This window comes from Oncorhynchus keta, chromosome 28 (genome assembly GCF_023373465.1).
Source record: "Oncorhynchus keta strain PuntledgeMale-10-30-2019 chromosome 28, Oket_V2, whole genome shotgun sequence".
NCBI lineage: Eukaryota > Metazoa > Chordata > Actinopteri > Salmoniformes > Salmonidae > Oncorhynchus > Oncorhynchus keta.
In genome coordinates, this window is record NC_068448.1 from 78,762,151 (window position 1) to 78,785,769 (window position 23,619).

Here is a 23,619-nt window from a genome sequence, read left to right on the forward strand (position 1 = left end):
ACCTAGATCTGTCCCCAACCAAGGAGGGCCTACAGCAGCACCTAGATCTGTTCCCAACCAAGGAGGGCCTACAGCAGCACCTAGATCTGTTCCCAACCAAGGAGGGCCTACAGCAGCACCTAGATCTGTCCCCAACCAAGGAGGGCCCACAGCAGCATCTAGATCTGTCCCCAACCAAGGAGGGCCTACAGCAGCACCTAGATCTGTTCCCAACCAAGGAGGGCCCACAGCAGCACCTAGATCTGTTCCCAACCAAGGAGGGCCTACAGCAGCAACTAGATCTGTCCCCAACCAAGGAGGGCCCACAGCAGCATCTAGATCTGTCCCCAACCAAGGAGGGCCCACAGCAGCACCTAGATCTGTTCCCAACCAAGGAGGTCCTACAGCAGCACCTAGATCTGTTCCCAACCAAGGAGGGCCCACAGCAGCACCTAGATCTGTCCCCAACCAAGGAGGGCCTACAGCAGCACCTAGATCTGTTCCCAACCAAGGAGGGCCCACAGCAGCACCTAGATCTGTTCCCAACCAAGGAGGGCCTACAGCAGCACCTAGATCTGTCCCCAACCAAGGAGGGCCTACAGCAGCACCTAGATCTGTCCCCAACCAAGGAGGGCCCACAGCAGCACCTAGATCTGTTCCCAACCAAGGAGGGCCTACAGCAGCACCTAGATCTGTCCCCAACCAAGGAGGGCCCACAGCAGCACCTAGATCTGTCCCCAACCAAGGAGGGCCCACAGCAGCACCTAGATCTTCTACACAAATTCTGTGAGACATGGGTCCTGACAGTAAGTCTCAGTTAGACAAAATAATGGTAAGAAGGGCCTTCTATGTCATCAAAAGGAACATAGAATTTGACATACCAATTAGCATCTGGCTAAAAATACTTGAATCAGTTATAGAACCCATTGCCCTTTATGGTTGTGAGGTCTGGGGTCCGCTCACCAACCAAGAATTCACAAAATGGGACAAGCACCAAATTGAGACTCTACATGCAGAATTCTGCAGAAATATCCTCTGTGTACAATGTAGAACACCAATAAACGTTACATTCTACAACCACATAAAAGGAAGCGATTCCCAAACCTTCCATAACAAAGCCATCACCTACAGAAAGGTGAACCTGGAGAAGAGTCCCCGAAGCAAGCTGGTCCTGGGGCTCTGTTCACAAACACAAACACACCCCAACAGAGCCCCATGACAGCAGCACAATTAGACCCAACCAAATCATGAGAAAAAAAGATTGGAAAGAATTAACAAAAAAACAGAGCAAACAAGAATGCTATTTGTCCCTAAACAGAGAGTACACTGTGGCAGAATACCTGACCACTGTGACTGACCAAAAATTAAGGAAAGCTTAGACTATGTACAGACTCAGTGAGCATAGCCTTGCTATTGAGAAAGGCCGCCGTAGACAGACCTGGCTTTCAAGAGAAGAAAGACTATGTCCACACTGCCCACAAAATGAGATGGATACTGACTAACTTTATGCCAAATGCATGACAATATTAGAGACACATATTTCCCTCAGATTACAGAGATCCACAAGGAATTCAAAAACAAATCCTGATAAAATGTTGATTAACACCCATATCTACTGGGTGAAATACCACAGTGTGACATCACAGCAGCAAGATATGTGACCTGTTGCCACGAGAAAAGGGCAACCAGTGAAGAACACAACCCATATTTACGTTGGTTTATTTTCTCTTTTGTACTTCAACTATTTGCATGTCGTTACAACACTGACATCATATGACATTTTACTTTATTCTTTTGGAACTTATGTGAGTGTAATGTTTACTGTTAATTTGTATATTATCTACCTCGCTTGCTTTGGCAATGTTAACACATGTTTCTCATGCCAATAAAGCCCCTTGAATTGAATTGAGAGACAGAGAGAGAGAGTGGGAAGCAGAGAGAGAAAGAAAGAGAGAGGAAGACAAATGGCTACATAATACTGTCATCATGAGTTAAACCATTGAGGCCAGGAAAGTAGCTCTTTCCCTCTCCCTTGCCCCCCCCACCCTTCTCTCTCTCTCCCTTTCAATTCAATTCAATTTTAAGGGCTTTAGTGGCATGGAAAACAGATGTTTACATTGCCAAAGTAAATGGAATAGACAATAAACAAAAGGGACATAAAAAAGGGAAATAAATAATCAGTAAACATTACACTCACACAAGTTTTTAAAGAATATAGACATTTGAAATGTTATATTATTTGGCTCTGTACAGCGTTTCTCTCAGAGCTGTAGGGCTGCGGCAGACAGAGTATTTGGTTAAGAGGCGTGGAAAAGTGCCTTCCCCGGGCCGCTCCACACATCTGCTTTTCTGTTGGCCTTATTTATTGTGAGATGCTCCGCAGGCTTTTCAACAACATGGAGATGTTTCTACTATCACACATTACACAGTGGAGCGAACATAAAGCTATGGTTAGCTCTGGTTAGCATGGCTGATAGGCTACGGTTAGCTCTGGTTAACATGGCTGATATGCTACGGTTAGCTCTGGTTAGCATGGCTGATAGGCTATGGTTAGATCTGGTTAACATGGCTGATAGGCTACGGTTAGCTCTGGTTAGCATGGCTGATAAGCTATGGTTAGATCTGGTTAACATGGCTGATAGGCTACGGTTAGCTCTGGTTAGCATGGCTGATAGGCTATGGTTAGATCTGGTTAACATGGCTGATAGGCTACGGTTAGCTCTGGTTAGCATGGCTGATAGGCTCTGGTTAGCATGGCTGATAGGCTATGGTTAGCTCTGGTTAGCATGGCTGATAGGCTACGGTTAGCTCTGGTTAGCATGGCTGATAGGCTAAGGTTAGCTCTGGTTAACATGGCTGATAGGCTACGGTTAGCATGGCTGATAGGCTCTGGGTTAGCATGGCTGATAGGCTCTGGTTAACATGGCTGATAGGCTATGGTTAGATCTGGTTAACATGGCTGATAGGCTACAGTTAGCTCTGGTTAGCATGGCTGATAGGCTATGGTTAGATCTGGTTAACATGGCTGATAGGCTACGGTTAGCTCTGGTTAGCATGGCTGATATGCTACGGTTAGCTCTGGTTAGTATGGCTGATATGCTATGGTTAGATCTGGTTAACATGGCTGATAGGCTACAGTTAGCTCTGGTTAGCATGGCTGATTGGCTATGGTTAGATCTGGTTAACATGGCTGATAGGCTACGGTTAGCTCTGGTTAGCATGGCTGATAGGCTATGGTTAGATCTGGTTAACATGGCTGATAGGCTACGGTTAGCTCTGGTTAGCATGGCTGATATGCTACGGTTAGCTCTGGTTAGTATGGCTGATATGCTATGGTTAGATCTGGTTAACATGGCTGATAGGCTACAGTTAGCTCTGGTTAGCATGGCTGATAGGCTATGGTTAGATCTGGTTAACATGGCTGATAGGCTACGGTTAGCTCTGGTTAGCATGGCTGATAGGCTACGGTTAGCATGGCTGATAGGCTCTGGTTAGCATGGCTGATAGGCTACGGTTAGCATGGCTGATAGGCTCTGGTTAGCATGGCTGATAGGCTACGGTTAGCATGACAGTAATTGACTACGGTGAAGAGGAGAGAACATAACTCTGTTGCTCCCCAGCAGGTGGCTATGGTCAACAAACAAATGCATGGCTTATTTGCTAGGTGAGGTTTATTTGAACAAATATACGTTTCTTAGTAATTCTTATGTGGTTGTGGTTGTGGGTGTATTGATATAAATAGGACACGTGACATCCTTGGCAACTTTGAGAAAAAAACATGGCTATGCATATTCATGACATGAGGCATCTTTCTCCATTGAATACAGGCGGTTGATGTCAACAACCCTCATCGGATTACATTAATGAGATGTATCCACCAACCCTCAGAAAGTAGGCGGGATCTAGACAGCCCGCTGTGCCACTTTGAGGACAACGAATCCCATCGTTAGGGTGGAGAGACGTTTATCAATATGTCAATAATCATTGGATTAGATCTGTGGTAGATAGGCTGCAGTCAGCTGTGGTTAGCGCTGATAGGCTGCAGTCAGCTGTGGTTAGCGCTGATAGGCTGCAGTCAGCTGTGGTTAGCGCTGATAGGCTGCAGTCAGCTGTGGTTAGCGCTGATAGGCTACAGTTAGTTACGGTTAGCTACGGTTAGCACTGATAGGCTACAGTTAGTTACGGTTAGCGCTGATAGGCTACAGTTAGTTACGGTTAGCGCTGATAGGCTACAGTTAGCTATGGCTAGCGCTGATAGGCTACAGTTAGCTATAGCTAGCGCTGATACGCAACAGTTAGGTACAGCTAACACTGATACAGTAGGCTACAGTTAGCTATTAGCATGGCTACTGAGAATAGAGGAGGCTTTTTGAGCATAGCTAGTAAGTTAATGGTGTCTCTGGTACAGGCCTCTTATACCAGAGTAACTACCTGTGTAAGTGTGTTATAATTATAGTTCCCTTAGCCATCTTGGGATAATGACTACAGTATGTAATGTAAAGTAGCGCTTTCTGTTGGAGAACGCATAAAGTTTGTTGAGGTTCTCTGACAGAAACCAACCATGAAGGGAAACAACATGGCAGCGAGCCTGATCTACTTTTAGAATTAAAGAAAGACAGAGAGAGAGAGAGAGAGAGAGAGAGAGAGAGAGAGAGAGAGAGAGAGAGAGAGAGAGAGAGAGAGAGAGAGAGAGAGAGAAAGAAAGAAAGAAAGAAAGAAAGAAAGACAGAGAGAGAGAGAGAGAAAGACAGAGAGAGAGAGAGAGAGAGAGAGAGAGAGAGAGAGAGAGAGAGAGAGAGAGAGAGAGAGAGAGAGAGAGAGAGAGAGAAAGACAGAGAGAGAGAGAGAGAGAGAGAGAGAGAGAGAGAGAGAGAGAAAGACAGAGAGAGAGAGAGAGAAAGACAGAGAGAGAGAGAGAAAGACAGAGAGAGAGAGAGAGAAAGACAGAGAGAGAGAGAGAGAGAGAGAGAGAGAGAGAGAAAGACAGAGAGAGAGAGAGAAAGACAGAGAGAGAGAGAGAAAAGACAGAGAGAGAGAGAGAGAGAGAAAGACAGAGAGAGAGAGAAAGAAAGACAGAGAGAGAGAGACAGAGAGAGAGAGAGAGAGAAAGACAGAGAGAGAGAGAGAGAAAGACAGAGAGAGAGTGAGAGAGAGAAAGTCAGAGAGAAACAGAGAGAGAGAGAGAGAGAGAGAGAGAGAGAGAGAGAGAGAGAGAGAGAAAGAAAGACCCAGAGAGAGAGAAAGCGAGAGCAAGTTACATTTATGGGTGGAATCTAGGGTATAAATCACCATGGTCTCGGCTCTTAAACAAATACAAATAGGATCTCAGAGAACAGGGGATAAAACAACAAAGGAAGAACATGAAGCTTCTTAAGGGCCCACCATCATGTTTCCATCTGTGTTGATTCTAAGAGGAGGAGGAAGAGAGAGGAGGAGACAGGAAGGCGAGGAGAGAGAGAGAGAAAAGGAGAGGAAGAGAGAAGAGGAGAGGAAGAGAGAAGAAGTGAGGAAGAGAGAAGAGGAGGGGAAGAGAGAAGAGGTGAGGAAGAGAGAAGAGGAGAGGAAGAGAGAAGAGGTGAGGAAGAGAGGAGAGGAGAGGAAGAGAGAAGAGGAGAGGAAGAGAGAAGAGGAGAGGAGAGGAGAGGAGAGGGAGAGAGAAGAGGAGAGGAAGAGAGAAGAGGAGAGGAAGAGAGAAGAGGAGAGGAAGAGAGAAGAGGAGAGGAAGAGAGAAGAGGAGAGGAAGAGAGAAGAGGTGAGGAAGAGAGGAGAGGAGAGGAAGAGAGAAGAGGAGAGGAAGAGAGAAGAGGAGAGGAAGAGAGAAGAGGAGAGGAAGAGAGAAGAGGAGAGGAAGAGAGAAGAGGAGAGGGAGAGAAGAGGAGAGGAGAGGAGAGGGAGAGAGAAGAGGAGAGGAAGAGAGAAGAGGAGAGGGAGAGAGAAGAGGAGAGGAGAGGAGAGGGAGAGAGAAGAGGAGAGGAAGAGAGAAGAGGAGAGGAAGAGAGAAGAGGTGAGGAAGAGAGAAGAGGAGAGGAAGAGAGAAGAGGAGAGGGAGAGAGAAGAGGAGAGGAAGAGAGAAGAGGTGAGGAAGAGAGAAGAGGAGAGGGAGAGAGGAGGAGAGGAAGAGAGAAGAGGAGAGGAAGAGAGAAGAGGAGAGGAAGAGAGAAGAGGAGAGGAAGAGAGAAGAGGAGAGGGAGAGAAGAGGAGAGAAGAGGAGAGAAGAGGAGAGGAAGAGGGAAGAGGTGAGGAAGAGAGAAGAGGAGAGGAAGAGAGAAGAGGAGAGGGTTAGGGTTAGAGAGAACACATAAAGCGGTGGGTGGAAGTGGCAGTGTGTTTGGGGGGGTGCTGGTAGTGGTGGTGTGTGTTTGGGGGGGTGCTGGTAGTGGTGGTGTGTGTTTGGGGGGGTGCTGGTAGTGGTGGTGTGTTTTGGGGGGAGTGGTGGTGTTTTGGGGGGTGCTGGTAGTGGTGGTGTGTGTTTTTGGGGGAGGGGGTGCTGGTAGTGGTGGTGTGTTTTGGGGGGGTGGTGTGCTGGTAGTGGTGGTGTGTGTTTGGGGGGTGCTGGTAGTGGTGGTGTGTGTTTGGGGGGTGCTGGTAGTGGTGGTGTGTTTTGGGGGTGCTGGTAGTGGTGGTGTGTGTTTGGGGGCTGCTGGTGGTGGTGTGTTTTTGGGGTGCTGGTAGTGGTGGTGTGTGTTTGGGGGGTGCTGGTAGTGGTGGTGTGTTTTTGGGGGGGGTGCTGGTAGTGGTGGTGTGTGTTTGGGGGTGCTGGTAGTGGTGGTGTGTGTTTGGGGGTGCTGGTAGTGGTGGTGTGTTTTGGGGGTGCTGGTAGTGGTGGTGTGTTTTGGGGGTGCTGGTAGTGGTGGTGTGTGTTTGGGGGTGCTGGGTAGTGGTGGTGTGTGTTTGGGGGTGCTGGTAGTGGTGGTGTGTTTTGGGGGGTGCTGGTAGTGGTGGTGTGTGTTTGGGGTGCTGGTAGTGGTGGTGTGTGTTTGGGGGTGCTGGTAGTGGTGGTGTGTGTTTGGGGGTGCTGCTAGTGGTGTTGTGTTTTGGGGGTGCTGGTATTGATGGTGTGTGTTTGGGGGTGCCGGTGGTGGTGGTGTGTGTTTGGGGGTGGTGCTGGTAGTGGTGGTGTGTGTTTGGGGGTGCTGGTAGTGGTGGTGTGTGTTTGGGGGTGCTGGTAGTGGTGGTGTGTGTTTGGGGGTGCTGGTAGTGGTGGTGTGTGTTTGGGGGTGCTGGTGGTGGTGGTGTGTGTTTGGGGGGTGCTGGTAGTGGTGGTGTGTGTTTGGGGGTGCTGGTAGTGGTGGTGTGTGTTTGGGGGTGCTGGTGGTGGTGGTGTGTGTTTGGGGGTGGTGCTGGTAGTGGTGGTGTGTGTTTGGGGGTGCTGGTAGTGGTGGTGTGTGTTTGGGGGTGGTGCTGGTAGTGGTGGTGTGTGTTTGGGGGTGCTGGTAGTGGTGGTGTGTGTTTGGGGGTGCTGGTATTGGTGGTGTGTGTTTGGGGGTGCTGGTAGTGGTGGTGTGTTTTGGGGGGTGCTGGTATTGGTGGTGTGTGTTTGGGGGGTGCTGGTAGTGGTGGTGTGTGTTTGGGGGTGCTGGTAGTGGTGGTGTGTGTTTGGGGGTGCTTGGTAGTGGTGGTGTGTGTTTAGGGGGTGCTGGTAGTGGTGGTGTGTGTTTGGGGGTGCTGGTAGTGGTGGTGTGTTTTTGGGGGTGCTGGTATTGGTGGTGTGTGTTTGGGGGTGCTGGTAGTGGTGGTGTGTTTTTGGGGGTGCTGGTAGTGGTGGTGTGTGTTTGGGGGTGCTGGTATTGGTGGTGTGTGTTTGGGGGTGCTGGTAGTGGTGGTGTGTGTTTGGAGGGGTACTGGTAGTGGTGGTGTGTGTTTGGGGGTGCTGGTAGTGGTGGTGTGTGTTTGGGGGGGTGAATAAGTCTGTAACTGTCATTACTGTTGTGGACATTGGGGGAAAATTCCTTGTTTCTGATATTGCCCTTTGTAGAAATGCAAAGAGAAGCTAGTTGAAAAGGGGCTATAGCAGGGTTAGGGGAAGAGGAGAGGAGAGACAAGGTAGGAGGGTTAGGGGAGGAGAGGAGAGACAAGGTAGCAGGGTTAGGGGAGGAGAGGAGAGACAAGGTAATAAAGTTAGGAGAGGAGAGACACGGTAAGAAAGCTACGAGGAGTGAGGAGAGACCCTAAGAAAGTTAGGGAAGGAGAGGACAGACAAGTTAGGAAGTTGAGGAGAGGAGAGACAAGTTAGGAAGTTGAGGAGAGGAGACTAAAGTAGAGAAGAGAAATACATTACATGCCAATTCAGGGCAGTTCTACATTACAGTATATTATGTGTGTTCCTCACCTGGCATCTGATAGCTGTATGGAGCCTGGCCCGTCTGAGGGGTGCTGAATCCTGAGCTGTAGCTGAGGAAGCCTGTCTGTCCTGGGGATTGGGACTGGCTCAGTCCCCCCTCTGTCTTTATGCCTGCCCATAATGGACCTGAATCAGTTAGTAACACCACATTGATTTGATGCACACACAACTCACTGCTGTCAGACAACTCTAAACCAGGCACTTTGAGACATATCTCTATCTCTATGTTAAAAGCAATTCAGTATTATATTAAATAGAGCTATAGCTTTATATTAAATACAACGTAATATATTAGTATTGTTATGTTTATTATTGTCTCCGTTAACTGAATAATTTTACCTGTAGGACAGATTTTTTTTTAAATCAGTCTGCTAGTAACTGTTCTAATTTATACATTTATAATACACCTAATCATCACTTCAGATTCAACAGTAGTTTGGGGGTTTAAAAATTAACAGACTAATGTCGATTGAAGTTATACAAGAAACATAACATTGTAAAGTATGTTTGAATGATGTAGTATGTTTGAATGATGTAGTATGTTTGAATGATGTAGCATGTTTGAATGATGTAGCATGTTTGAATGATGTAGCATGTTTGAATGATGTAGTATGTTTGAATGATGTAGTATGTTTGAATGATGTAGCATGTTTGAATGATGTAGTATGTTTGAATGACAAATAAAGAACATCGTTAAGGTCTTCATTCTCCTTGACTTGTTCCACATTTTGTTGTGTTACAGCCTGAATTCAAAATGGATTCAATAGATGTTTTTATTTCTCACCCAACTACACACAATACTCCATAATTACAAAGTGAAAACATGCTTGAAAATGTATTGAAAATGAAATACAGAAATGTGTCATTTACATCACAATCACCTTTGGCAGCGATTACAACTGTGAGTCTTTCTGGGTAAGTCTCTAAGAGCTGTGAGTCTTTCTGGGTAAGTCTCTAAGAGCTTTGCACACCTGGATTGTACAATATTTGCACATTATTCTTTAAAAAATGATTCAAGCTCTGTCAAGTTGGTTGTTGATCATTGCTAGACAGCTATGTTCAAGTCTTGCCATAGATTTCCAAGCTTATTTAAGTCAAAATTGTAACTAGGCCAGTCAGGAATATTAATATATAATAATAATATATAATAATATAATAATATAATAATATATTCAATGTCTTCGTGTTAGTAAGCAACTCTAGTGTGGATTTGGCCTTGTGTTTTAGGTTATTGTCCTACTGAAAGGTGAATTCATCTCCCAGTGTAGATGTGGCCTTGTGTTTTAGGTTATTGTCCTGTTGAAAGGTGAATTCAACTCCCAGTGTAGATGTGTTTTAGGTTATTGTCCTACTGAAAGGTGAATTCATCTCCCAGTGTAGATGTGGCCTTGTGTTTTAGGTTATTGTCCTGTTGAAAGGTGAATTCAACTCCCAGTGTCTGGTGGAAAGCAGACTGAACCAGGTTTTATTGATACACCATCTAAAGTGGAATTAATAACTTCACCAGGCTCAAAGGGATATTTAATGTAGACTTTTCTCTTTTTTTACCCATCTACCAATAAGAGCCCTTCTTTATGAGGAAATGGAAAACGTCCCTGGTCTTTGGGGTTGAATCTGTGTTTGAAATTCACTGCTCGACTGAGGGACCTCACGGATAAATTATATGTGGGATGCCGATATGATGTATTCATTCAAACGTCACGTTAAACACTATTATTGCACACAAGAGTCCATGCAACTTATTACGTACCTTTTTAAACACGTTTTTAGTCCTGAACTTATTTAGGCTCCTTACCGTAACAAAGAGCTTGAACACTTATACGTTTTCAGTCCTGAACTTATTTAGGCTCCTTACCGTAACAAAGAGCTTGAACACTTATACGTTTTCAGTCCTGAACTTATTTAGGCTCCTTACCGTAACAAAGAGCTTGAACACTTATACGTTTTCAGTCCTGAACTTATTTAGGCTCCTTACCGTAACAAAGAGCTTGAACACTTATACATTTTCAGTCCTGAACTTATTTAGGCTCCTTACCGTAACAAAGAGCTTGAACACTTATACGTTTTCAGTCCTGAACTTATTTAGGCTCCTTACCGTAACAAAGAGCTTGAACACTTATACGTTTTCAGTCCTGAACTTATTTAGGCTCCTTACCGTAACAAAGAGCTTGAACATATTATACGTTTTCAGTCCTGAACTTATTTAGGCTCCTTACCGTAACAAAGAGCTTGAACACTTATACGTTTTCAGTCCTGAACTTATTTAGGCTCCTTACCGTAACAAAGAGCTTGAACACTTATACGTTTTCAGTCCTGAACTTATTTAGGCTCCTTACCGTAACAAAGAGCTTGAACACTTATACGTTTTCAGTCCTGAACTTATTTAGGCTCCTTACCGTAACAAAGAGCTTGAACACTTATACGTTTTCAGTCCTGAACTTATTTAGGCTCCTTACCGTAACAAAGAGCTTGAACACTTATACGTTTTCAGTCCTGAACTTATTTAGGCTCCTTACCGTAACAAAGAGCTTGAACACTTATACGTTTTCAGTCCTGAACTTATTTAGGCTCCTTACCGTAACAAAGAGCTTGAACACTTATACGTTTTCAGTCCTGAACTTATTTAGGCTCCTTACCGTAACAAAGAGCTTGAACACTTATATAGTCCTGTTTTCAGTCCTGAACTTATTTAGGCTCCTTACCGTAACAAAGAGCTTGAACACTTATACGTTTTCAGTCCTGAACTTATTTAGGCTCCTTACCGTAACAAAGAGCTTGAACACTTATACGTTTTCAGTCCTGAACTTATTTAGGCTCCTTACCGTAACAAAGAGCTTGAACACTTATACGTTTTCAGTCCTGAACTTATTTAGGCTCCTTACCGTAACAAAGAGCTTGAACACTTATACGTTTTCAGTCCTGAACTTATTTAGGCTCCTTACCGTAACAAAGAGCTTGAACACTTATACGTTTTCAGTCCTGAACTTATTTAGGCTCCTTACCGTAACAAAGAGCTTGAACACTTATACGTTTTCAGTCCTGAACTTATTTAGGCTCCTTACCGTAACAAAGAGCTTGAACACTTATACGTTTCAGTCCTGAACTTATTTAGGCTCCTTACCGTAACAAAGAGCTTGAACACTTATACGTTTTCAGTCCTGAACTTATTTAGGCTCCTTACCGTAACAAAGAGCTTGAACACTTATACGTTTTCAGTCCTGAACTTATTTAGGCTCCTTACCGTAACAAAGAGCTTGAACACTTATACGTTTTCAGTCCTGAACTTATTTAGGCTCCTTCCCGTAACAAAGAGCTTGAACACTTATACGTTTTCAGTCCTGAACTTCTTTAGGCTCCTTACCGTAACAAAGAGCTTGAACACTTATACGTTTTCAGTCCTGAACTTATTTATGCTCCTTACCGTAACAAAGAGCTTGAACACTTATACGTTTTCAGTCCTGAACTTATTTAGGCTCCTTACCGTAACAAAGAGCTTGAACACTTATACGTTTTCAGTCCTGAACTTATTTAGGCTCCTTACCGTAACAAAGAGCTTGAACACTTATACGTTTTCAGTCCTGAACTTATTTAGGCTCCTTACCGTAACAAAGAGCTTGAACACTTATACGTTTTCAGTCCTGAACTTATTTAGGCTCCTTACCGTAACAAAGAGCTTGAACACTTATACGTTTTCAGTCCTGAACTTATTTAGGCTCCTTACCGTAACAAAGAGCTTGAACACTTATACGTTTTCAGTCCTGAACTTATTTAGGCTCCTTACCGTAACAAAGAGCTTGAACACTTATACGTTTTCAGTCCTGAACTTATTTAGGCTCCTTACCGTAACAAAGAGCTTGAACACTTATACGTTTTCAGTCCTGAACTTATTTAGGCTCCTTACCGTAACAAAGAGCTTGAACACTTATACGTTTTCAGTCCTGAACTTATTTAGGCTCCTTACCGTAACAAAGAGCTTGAACACTTATACGTTTTCAGTCCTGAACTTATTTAGGCTCCTTACCGTAACAAAGAGCTTGAACACTTATACGTTTTCAGTCCTGAACTTATTTAGGCTCCTTACCGTAACAAAGAGCTTGAACACTTATACGTTTTCAGTCCTGAACTTATTTAGGCTCCTTACCGTAACAAAGAGCTTGAACACTTATACGTTTTCAGTCCTGAACTTATTTAGGCTCCTTACCGTAACAAAGAGCTTGAACACTTATACGTTTCAGTCCTGAACTTATTTAGGCTCCTTACCGTAACAAAGAGCTTGAACACTTATACGTTTTCAGTCCTGAACTTATTTAGGCTCCTTACCGTAACAAAGAGCTTGAACACTTATACGTTTTCAGTCCTGAACTTATTTAGGCTCCTTACCGTAACAAAGAGCTTGAACACTTATACGTTTTCAGTCCTGAACTTATTTAGGCTCCTTACCGTAACAAAGAGCTTGAACACTTATACGTTTTCAGTCCTGAACTTATTTAGGCTCCTTACCGTAACAAAGAGCTTGAACACTTATACGTTTTCAGTCCTGAACTTATTTAGGCTCCTTACCGTAACAAAGAGCTTGAACACTTATACGTTTTCAGTCCTGAACTTATTTAGGCTCCTTACCGTAACAAAGAGCTTGAACACTTATATACGTTTTCAGTCCTGAACTTATTTATGCTCCTTACCGTAACAAAGAGCTTGAACACTTATACGTTTTCAGTCCTGAACTTATTTAGGCTCCTTACCGTAACAAAGAGCTTGAACACTTATACGTTTTCAGTCCTGAACTTATTTAGGCTCCTTACCGTAACAAAGAGCTTGAACACTTATATACGTTTTCAGTCCTGAACTTATTTAGGCTCCTTACCGTAACAAAGAGCTTGAACACTTATACGTTTTCAGTCCTGAACTTATTTAGGCTCCTTACCGTAACAAAGAGCTTGAACACTTATTGACTGAAGACATTTCAGCTTTTCATGTATTGTTCATTTGTAAAAAAAAAAATATATAAAAAAAAAAAAAAATCTAAAAACACAATTCCCACTTTGACATTATGTGGTGTTTGTGTGTAGTCCAGTGACAATCTCAATTTAATCATTTTAAAACTCAGGCTGTAACACAACAACATACTTGAGGGCCCCGGATCTTTATCGAATACAGTGGGGCAAGGAAGTATTTAGTCAGCCACCAATTGTGCAAGTTCTCCCACTTAAAAATATGAGAGAGGCCTGTAATTTCATCATGGGTAGGTACACTTCAACTATGACAGACAAAATGAGCATTTTTTTCCCAGAAAATCACATTGTAGGATTTCTAATTAATTTATTTGCAAATTATGGTGGAAAATAAGTATTTGGTCAATAACAAATGCTTATGGTGGCTGACTAAATACTGTTTTGCCCCACTGTATAGACATTATTATCACACTTAATTCTTTATTACAAAAGATACGTGTAACATAGCTAACTATAAGTAATATAAGTGTATTTGCATGTGTGGCATGAGGTGCCCTGATGATACGGATACATCTAGTATGCAGACATGGAAGTGATGGGTTTGAAATGGAAGTGATGGGTTTGAGATGGAAGTGATGGGTTTGAGATGGAAGTGATGGGTTTGAGATGGAAGTGATGGGTTTGAGATGGAAGTGATGGGTTTGAGATGGAAGTGATGGGTTTGAGATGGAAGTGATGGGTTTGAGATGGAAGTGATGGGTTTGAAATGGAAGTGATGGGTTTGAGATGGAAGTGATGGGTTTGAAATGGAAGTGATGGGTTTGTAATGGAAGTGATGGGTTTGTAATGGAAGTGATGGGTTTGAGATGGAAGTGATGGGTTTGTAATGGAAGTGATGGGTGTGTAATGGAAGTGATGGGTTTGTAATGGAAGTGATGGGTTTGAGATGGAAGTGATGGGTTTGTAATGGAAGTGATGGGTTTGAAATGGAAGTGATGGGTTTGTAATGGAAGTGATGGGTTTGTAATGTAAGTGATGGGTTTGAAATGGAAGTGATGGGTTTGTAATGGAAGTGATGGGTTTGAGATGGAAGTGATGGGTTTGAGATGGAAGTGATGGGTTTGAGATGGAAGTGATGGGTTTGTAATGGAAGTGATGGGTTTGAGATGGAAGTGATGGGTTTGAGATGGAAGTGATGGGTTTGTAATGGAAGTGATGGGTTTGAAATGGAAGTGATGGGTTTGAAATGGAAGTGATGGGTTTGTAATGGAAGTGATGGGTTTGAGATGGAAGTGATGGGTTTGTAATGGAAGTGATGGGTTTGAAATGGAAGTGATGGGTTTGTAATGGAAGTGATGGGTTTGTAATGGAAGTGATGGGTTTGAAATGGAAGTGATGGGTTTGAGATGGAAGTGATGGGTTTGAAATGGAAGTGATGGGTTTGTAATGGAAGTGATGGGTTTGTAATGGAAGTGATGGGTTTGAGATGGAAGTGATGGGTTTGTAATGGAAGTGATGGGTTTGAGATGGAAGTGATGGGTTTGTAATGGAAGTGATGGGTTTGAAATGGAAGTGATGGGTTTGTAATGGAAGTGATGGGTTTGAAATGGAAGTGATGGGTTTGTAATGGAAGTGATGGGTTTGTAATGGAAGTGATGGGTTTGAGATGGAAGTGATGGGTTTGTAATGGAAGTGATGGGTTTGAGATGGAAGTGATGGGTTTGTAATGGAAGTGATGGGTTTGAAATGGAAGTGATGGGTTTGTAATGGAAGTGATGGGTTTGTAATGTAAGTGATGGGTTTGAAATGGAAGTGATGGGTTTGTAATGGAAGTGATGGGTTTGAGATGTAAGTGATGGGTTTGAGATGGAAGTGATGGGTTTGAGATGGAAGTGGTGGGTTTGTAATGTAAATTTCATGCAATATTCAGGAGGCATGGGTTTGGCCTGTGCTTACCATAGGCAGGTATCCCGTAGGGTTGTCCAGGCTGGGGGTAGCTAGCATAGGCTGCGGCCTGCTGCATTCCTGTGGTGTACTGTGTCTGACCGTACGCAGACATATTTTGGGATGAAGGAGTAGGGAGAATATGTGGATACGGTCTGCTATTTCAGAAAAGAAACAAGGAGAAGAGAGAGAGAAATAAATTAAAAGAAAGATAGAGAGAAAGAAAGAAAGAAAAAAAGAAAAAAAGTTTGAGAGAGAAGGAAAGAAAGAGAGGGAGAGAGAGAGAAAGAGAGAGAGAGAAAGAAAGAGAGGAAGAGAGAGTGAGAGAAAGAAAGAGAGGAAGAGAGAGAAAGAGAGAGAGAGAAAGAAAGAGAGGAAGAGAGCGAGAAAGAGAGAGAGAGAAAGAAAGAGAGGAAGAGAGAGAGAAAGAAAGAAAGAAAGAGAGGAAGAGAGAGAGAAAGAGAGAGAGAGAAAGAAAGAGAGGAAGAGAGAGAGAAAGAAAGAGAGGAAGAGAGAGAGAAAGAGAGAGAGAGAAAGAAAGAGAGGAAGAGAGAGAGAAAGAAAGAAAGAGAGGAAGAGAGAGAGAAAGAGAGAGAGAGGAATAAAGAGAGGAAGAGAGAGAGAAAGAAAGAGAGGAAGAGAGAGAGAAAGAGAGAGAGAGAGAAAGAAAGAGAGGAAGAGAGAGAGAGAGAAAGAGAGGAAGAGAGAGAGAAAGAAAGAAAGAGAGGAAGAGAGAGAGAAAGAGAGAGAGAGAAAGAAAGAGAGGAAGAGAGAGAGAAAGAAAGAAAGAAAGAAAGAAAGAGAGGAAGAGAGAGAGAAAGAGAGAGAGAGAAAGAAATAGAGGAAGAGAGAGAGAAAGAGAGAGAGAAAGGAGGAACATATTTTACCCAACAAATAAAACCATAACAAATCAGACACATTCTGTGATTCTGCTGCTATAGAAGGTTCCGTAGTTGTCAGAAGCTCGTAAAGAGAGATACTAATTAGTTGAAGAGTAAGACTAGCACCAGGACAGCAAAATGAGAACTATACGTCACAGAGGACAAGATAATAATTACAACTGATTTGGTAAGTGCACAAACGGCAGACATCCAGGCAAACAAAGCAGGTAGAAGCCTCCACATCTCGCAGCAGGATCTAATTAAAGGAACCCAATGAAGTTGGGATGCCGTTTATTTTCTAAAGCTAAATAAAAGAAGCCTTACTTGGAAGGGTAAATCTGCGAGGAGAACTGGTGTGTTTGTCTTGGGCTGAAGCCACTGGTTCCAATAACTGAGAGAGAGAGAGAGTTGAAGAGAAAGAAGGGTGGGGGGGGGAGTACATATTTAAACATTAAAGATATAAGGTAAATAAAAGTAAATATTATCTTTCGCCAACAGAACTTCTGGATTCCTAGGAAAGTGTAATTGCGTTGTGTTACTCCATTTATTTCCCCAACCTTATTTAAGGTTTAAAACCGGGGCGCAATAATGAAGCAAAATAATCAGGTAAAAACCCAGAGGGTTTATTCTGCTGACCAGCGTATATATTCTGTGTCCTAAAGGGCACCCCAAAATGGTACTTCGGCTGTCCCCATAGGAGAACCCTTTCTGGTTCCAGGTCGAACCCTTTTGGGTTCCATGTAGAACCTTTTCCACAGAAGGTGGAAACCCTAACCCTGGAACCAAAAAGAGTTCTCACATGGGACAGCCGAAGAAACATTTTTTGGAACCCTTTTTTTCTAAGAGTGTACGGAATAGGGTGCTATTTGGGATATTGCCTCTGTGAGATACTTTGTGGCGCTGCCATGACGACAGCTAGGCTGGTGTAAACACACTCAGAATGGTCTGAATCAATGTGGGCCTGTTGCCTGGGGCCTGTCTCAAATGGAACCCTATTCCCTTATAGTGCACTACTTTTGACCAGGACCCATATGTAGGGAATAGTGTGCCATTTGGGATTCAGCCCCAGGCTTCAAGGCCAGGCCAGGACCAAATTGAAAGTGATTGCTTGTAACTAGCGCTACCACATTATCATTCCTTCATGAAACACACGGTGTATTACTGTGGATGCACTTCCTAATCAACGTTTTTAAACACAAACCTACTGTGACCAATGCTGCATTTTCACGTTGTCTTTGCACTTTACTAAAGGCTATTTTAAGTCAGTGCATAGTGTATAGTTTTGAGTAAAAATATTTAAAATTATTTTTTGTTAAAATGACACACCAAATGTAATACAGTTACACTTTTTGAATTGATAATAATTTTTATTGATCCATTAATCATTAGAAACAATAAATACAGTTAGTAAATTTGCATCTCAGTGCTAGAGGCGTCACCACAGACCCTGTTTTGATCCTGCCTGTATCGCATTGGGAGTCCCATAGGGCGCCGCACAATTGGCCCAGAGTGCGTCAGGGTCAGGGTTTGACCCGGGGCAGGCCGTCATTATAAATAAGAATTTGTTCTTAACTGACTTGCCTAGTTAAATAAAGGTTAAATAAAAAAATAAAAATCACTGAACCAGGTTCAAATGTCAACTGACATCGTTCTATAACAACTGTCTAATTGGGACAAAAAAAACAAAGTATTTAGTTTCCGTAGGGACGGGGAGGGGGATACTAAGAGTGTGTCCCAAATGGCATCCTATTTTATATATAGTGCATCATTGTTGACCAGAGACTATGGGTCTTTGACTATGGGCCCTGGTCTAAAGTAGTGCACTATATACGGAATAGGGTGCAATTTAAGACAAACTAATGTAGATGTCTGGCATGTAACTGTAACTGTATGTAACTGTAACTGTATGTAACTGTAACTGTATGTAACTGTATGTAACTGTATGTCACTGTATGTCACTGTATGTAACTGTATGTAACTGTAACTGTATGTAACTGTAACTGTATGTAACTGTAACTGTAACTGTATGTAACTGTATGTAACTGTAACTGTAACTGTAACTGTATGTAACTGTAACTGTAACTGTATGTAACTGTAACTGTAACTGTATGTAACTGTAACTGTAACTGTATGTAACTGTAACTGTAACTGTATGTAACTGTAACCGTATGTAACTGAAACTGTAACTGTATGTAACTGTAACTGTATGTAACTGTATGTAACTGTAACTGTAACTGTATGTAACGGTAACTGTAACTGTATGTAACTGTATGTAACTGTATGTAACTGTAACTGTATGTAACTGTAACCGTATGTAACTGTAACTGTAACTGTATGTAACTGTAACTGTAACTGTATGTAACTGTAACTGTAACTGTATGTAACTGTATGTAACTGTAACGGTATGTAACTGTATGTAACTGTAACTGTAACTGTATGTAACTGTATCTAACTGTAACTGTATGTAACTGTATGTAACTGTATGTAACTGTAACGGTATGTAACTGTATGTAACTGTAACTGTAACTGTAACTGTATGTAACTGTATGTAACTGTATGTAACTGTAACTGTAACTGTAACTGTAACTGTAACTGTATGTAACTGTATGTAACTGTAACTGTATGTAACTGTAACTGTATGTAACTGTGACTGTAACTGTATGTAACTGTATGTAACTGTATGTAACTGTAACTGTAACTGTAACTGTAACTGTAACTGTATGTAACTGCATGTAACTGTAACTGTAACTGTATGTACCTGTAACTGTAACTGTATGTAACTGTAACTGTAACTGTATGTAACTGTAATTGTATGTAACTGTAACTGTAACTTTATGTAACTGTAACTGTATGTAACTGTATGTAACTGTAACTGTAACTATATGTAACTGTATGTAACTGTATGTAACTGTAACTGTAACTGTATGTAACTGTAACTGTAACTGTATGTAACTGTATGTAACTGTAACTGTATGTAACTGTATGTAACTGTAACTGTAACTGTATGTAACTGTATGTAACTGTATGTAACTGTAACTGTATGTAACTGTATGCAAATGTATGTAACTGTATGTAACTGTAACTGTATGTAACTGTAACTGTAACTGTATGTAACTGTATGTAACTGTAACTGTAACTGTATGTAACTGTATGTAACTGTAACTGTATGTAACTGTATGTAACTGTATGTAACTGTATGTAACTGTAACTGTAACTGTATGTAACTGTAACTGTAACTGTAAGTAACTGTAACTGTATGTAACTGTATGTAACTGTATGTAACTGTATGTAACTGTAACTGTATGTAACTGTATGTAACTGTATGTAACTGTAACTGTAACTGTATGTAACTGTATGTAACTGTATGTAACTGTAACTGTAACTGTATGTAACTGTAACTGTAACTGTATGTAACTGTATGTAACTGTAACTGTAACTGTATGTAACTGTATGTAACTGTAACTGTATGTAACTGTATGTAACTGTAACTGTAACTGTATGTAACTGTAACTGTAACTGTAACTGTATGTAACTGTATGTAACTGTATGTAACTGTAACTGTAACTGTATGTAACTGTAACTGTAACTGTATGTAACTGTAACTGTAACTGTATGTAACTGTATGTAACTGTAACTGTATGTAACTGTATGTAACCGTAGGGAAACATTGTTATTAATATTGAACACTTATCCCTTATCATCATCAGCACCTGCTTCCGGTTGACTAAACCTTCTAATCGCAGCTCGCGCACACACACACACACACACACACACACACACACACACACACACACACACACACACACACACACACACACACACACACACACACACACACACGCCTCCGGCTCGGTTCCCCTCCCCTGATGGTCCAGAGGTGTAAAGATGTGATGTTAAATTATACTGGGTAGTGATGTTTAATTATACTGGGTAGTGATGTGATGTTTAATTATACTGGGTAGTGATGTTTAATTATACTGGGTAGTGATGTTTAATTATACTGGGTAGTGATGTTTAATTATACTGGGTAGTGATGTGATGTTTAATTATACTGGGTAGTGATGTTTAATTATACTGGGTAGTGAGGTGATGTTTAATTATACTGGGTAGTGATGTTTAATTATACTGGGTAGTGATGTGTTTAATTATACTGGGTAGTGATGTGTTTAATTATACTGGGTAGTGATGTTGTTTAATTATACTGGGTAGTGATGTTTAATTATACTGGGTAGTGATGTTTAATTATACTGGGTAGTGATGTTTAATTATACTGGGTAGTGATGTTTAATTATACTGGGTAGTGATGTTTAATTATACTGGGTAGTGATGTTTAATTATACTGGGTAGTGATGTTTAATTATACTGGGTAGTGATGTTTAATTATACTGGGTAGTGATGTGATGTTTAATTATACTGGGTAGTGATGTTTAATTATACTGGGTAGTGATGTTTAATTATACTGGGTAGTGATGTGATGTTTAATTATACTGGGTAGTGATGTTTAATTATACTGGGTAGTGATGTGATGTTTAATTATACTGGGTAGTGATGTTTAATTATACTGGGTAGTGATGTTTAATTATACTGGGTAGTGATGTTTAATTATACTGGGTAGTGATGTTTAATTTTACTGGGTAGTGATGTTTAATTATACTGGGTAGTGATGTGATGTTTAATTATACTGGGTAGTGATGTTTTAATTATACTGGGTAGTGATGTTTAATTATACTGGGTAGTGAGGTGATGTTTAATTATACTGGGTAGTGATGTGATGTTTTAATTATACTGGGTAGTGAGGTGATGTTTAATTATACTGGGTAGTGATGATGTTTAATTATACTGGGTAGTGATGTGATGTTTAATTATACTGGGTAGTGATGTTTAATTATACTGGGTAGTGATGTTTTAATTATACTGGGTAGTGAGTGATGTTTAATTATACTGGGTAGTGATGTTTAATTATACTGGGTAGTGATGTTTAATTATACTGGGTAGTGAGGTGATGTTTAATTATACTGGGTAGTGAGGTGATGTTTAATTATACTGGGTAGTGATGTTTAATTATACTGGGTAGTGATGTTTAATTTTACTGGGTGTGATGTTTAATTATACTGGGTAGTGATGTTTAATTATACTGGGTAGTGATGTTTAATTATACTGGGTAGTGATGTGATGTTTAATTATACTGGGTAGTGATGTTTAATTATACTGGGTAGTGATGTTTAATTATACTGGGTAGTGATGTTTAATTATACTGGGTAGTGATGTGATGTTTAATTATACTGGGTAGTGATGTGATGTTTAATTATACTGGGTAGTGATGTTTAATTATACTGGGTAGTGATGTGATGTTTAATTATACTGGGTAGTGATGTTAAATTATACTGGGTAGTGATGTTTAATTTTACTGGGTGTGATGTTTAATTATACTGGGTAGTGATGTTTAATTATACTGGGTAGTGATGTTTAATTATACTGGGTAGTGATGTTTAATTATACTGGGTAGTGATGTTTAATTATGCTGGGTAGTGAGGTGATGTTTAATTATACTGGGTAGTGATGTGATGTTTAATTATACTGGGTAGTGATGTTTAATTATACTGGGTGTGATGTTTAATTATACTGGGTAGTGATGTGATGTTTAATTATACTGGGTGTGATGTTTAATTATACTGGGTAGTGATGTGATGTTTAATTATACTGGGTAGTGATGTTTAATTATACTGGGTAGTGATGTTTAATTATACTGGGTAGTGATGTTTAATTATACTGGGTAGTGATGTGATGTTTAATTATACTGGGTAGTGATGTTTAATTAGTTGTTTAATTATACTGGGTAGTGATGTTTAATTATACTGGGTAGTGATGTTTAATTATACTGGGTAGTGATGTTGTTTAATTATACTGGGTAGTGATGTTTTTAATTATACTGGGTAGTGATGATATTTAATTATACTGGGTAGTGATGTTTAATTATACTGGGTAGTGATGTGATGTTTAATTATACTGGGTAGTGATGTTTAATTATACTGGGTAGTGATGTTTAATTATACTGGGTGAGTGATGTTTAATTATACTGGGTAGTGATGTGATGTTTAATTATACTGGGTAGTGATTTAATTATACTGGGTGGTGTTTTAATTATACTGGGTAGTGATGTTTAATTATACTGGGTAGTGATGTTTAATTATACTGGGTAGTGATGTTTAATTATACTGGGTAGTGATGTTGTTTAATTATACTGGGTAGTGATGTGATGTTTAATTATACTGGGTAGTGATGTTTTAATTATACTGGGTAGTGATGTTTAATTATACTGGGTAGTGAGGTGATGTTTAATTATACTGGGTAGTGATGTTTAATTATACTGGGTAGTGAGGTGATGTTTAATTATACTGGGTAGTGATGTGATGTTTAATTATACTGGTAGTGATGATGTTTAATTATACTGGGTAGTGATGTTTAATTATACTGGGTAGTGATGTTTTAATTATACTGGGTAGTGATGTGATGTTTAATTATACTGGGTGTGATGTTTAATTATACTGGGTAGTGATGTTTAATTATACTGGTAGTGATGATGTTTAATTATACTGGGTAGTGATGATGTTTAATTATACTGGGTAGTGATGTGATGTTTAATTATACTGGGTAGTGATGTTTTAATTATACTGGGTAGTGATGTTTAATTATACTGGGTAGTGAGGTGATGTTTAATTATACTGGGTAGTGATGTTTAATTATACTGGGTAGTGATGTTTAATTATACTGGGTAGTGAGGTGATGTTTAATTATACTGGGTAGTGATGTTTAATTATACTGGGTAGTGAGTGATGTTTAATTATACTGGGTAGTGATGTTTAATTATACTGGGTAGTGATGTTTAATTATACTGGGTAGTGAGGTGATGTTTAATTATACTGGGTAGTGATGTTTAATTATACTGGGTAGTGATTTTTAATTATACTGGGTAGTGATGTGATGTTTAATTATACTGGGTAGTGATGGTGATGTTTAATTATACTGGGTAGTGATGTTTAATTATACTGGGTAGTGAGGTGATGTTTAATTATACTGGGTAGTGAGGTGATGTTTAATTATACTGGGTAGTGATGATGTTTAATTATACTGGGTGTGATGTTTAATTATACTGGGTAGTGATGTTTAATTATACTGGGTAGTGATGTTTAATTATACTGGGTAGTGATGTTGATGTTTAATTATACTGGGTAGTGAGGTGATGTTTAATTATACTGGGTAGTGATGTGATGTTTAATTATACTGGGTAGTGATGTTTAATTATACTGGGTGTGATGTTTAATTATACTGGGTAGTGATGTGATGTTTAATTATACTGGGTGTGATGTTTAATTATACTGGGTAGTGAGGTGATGTTTAATTATACTGGGTAGTGAGGTGATGTTTAATTATACTGGGTAGTGATGTTTAATTATACTGGGTGTGATGTTTAATTATACTGGGTAGTGATGTCATGTTTAATTATACTGGGTATGATGTTTAA

At 40.7% G+C, this 23,619-nt stretch overlaps 1 protein-coding gene across 20 annotated transcripts in view; it reads right to left on the reverse strand.

Moving 5' to 3' along the window:
- LOC127912937 (eyes absent homolog 1) overlaps window positions 1-23,619 on the reverse strand; it is a 160,031-nt gene that overhangs the window by 104,320 nt on the left and 32,092 nt on the right. For 12 of the 20 annotated variants that reach the window (XM_052484053.1, XM_052484052.1, XM_052484051.1 and 9 more), the window contains 3 exons: window positions 16,422-16,488; window positions 15,229-15,374; window positions 8,309-8,446 (listed from right to left, as the gene is read on the reverse strand). In XM_052484053.1, coding sequence (XP_052340013.1) covers window positions 8,309-8,446; window positions 15,229-15,331 — 241 coding nt within the window. In that variant the 5' untranslated portion in view covers window positions 15,332-15,374; window positions 16,422-16,488. The remainder of the gene's footprint in view (window positions 1-8,308; window positions 8,447-15,228; window positions 15,375-16,421; window positions 16,489-23,619) is intronic. The other 8 variants (XM_052484054.1, XM_052484040.1, XM_052484036.1 and 5 more) reach the window with 3 other exon arrangements.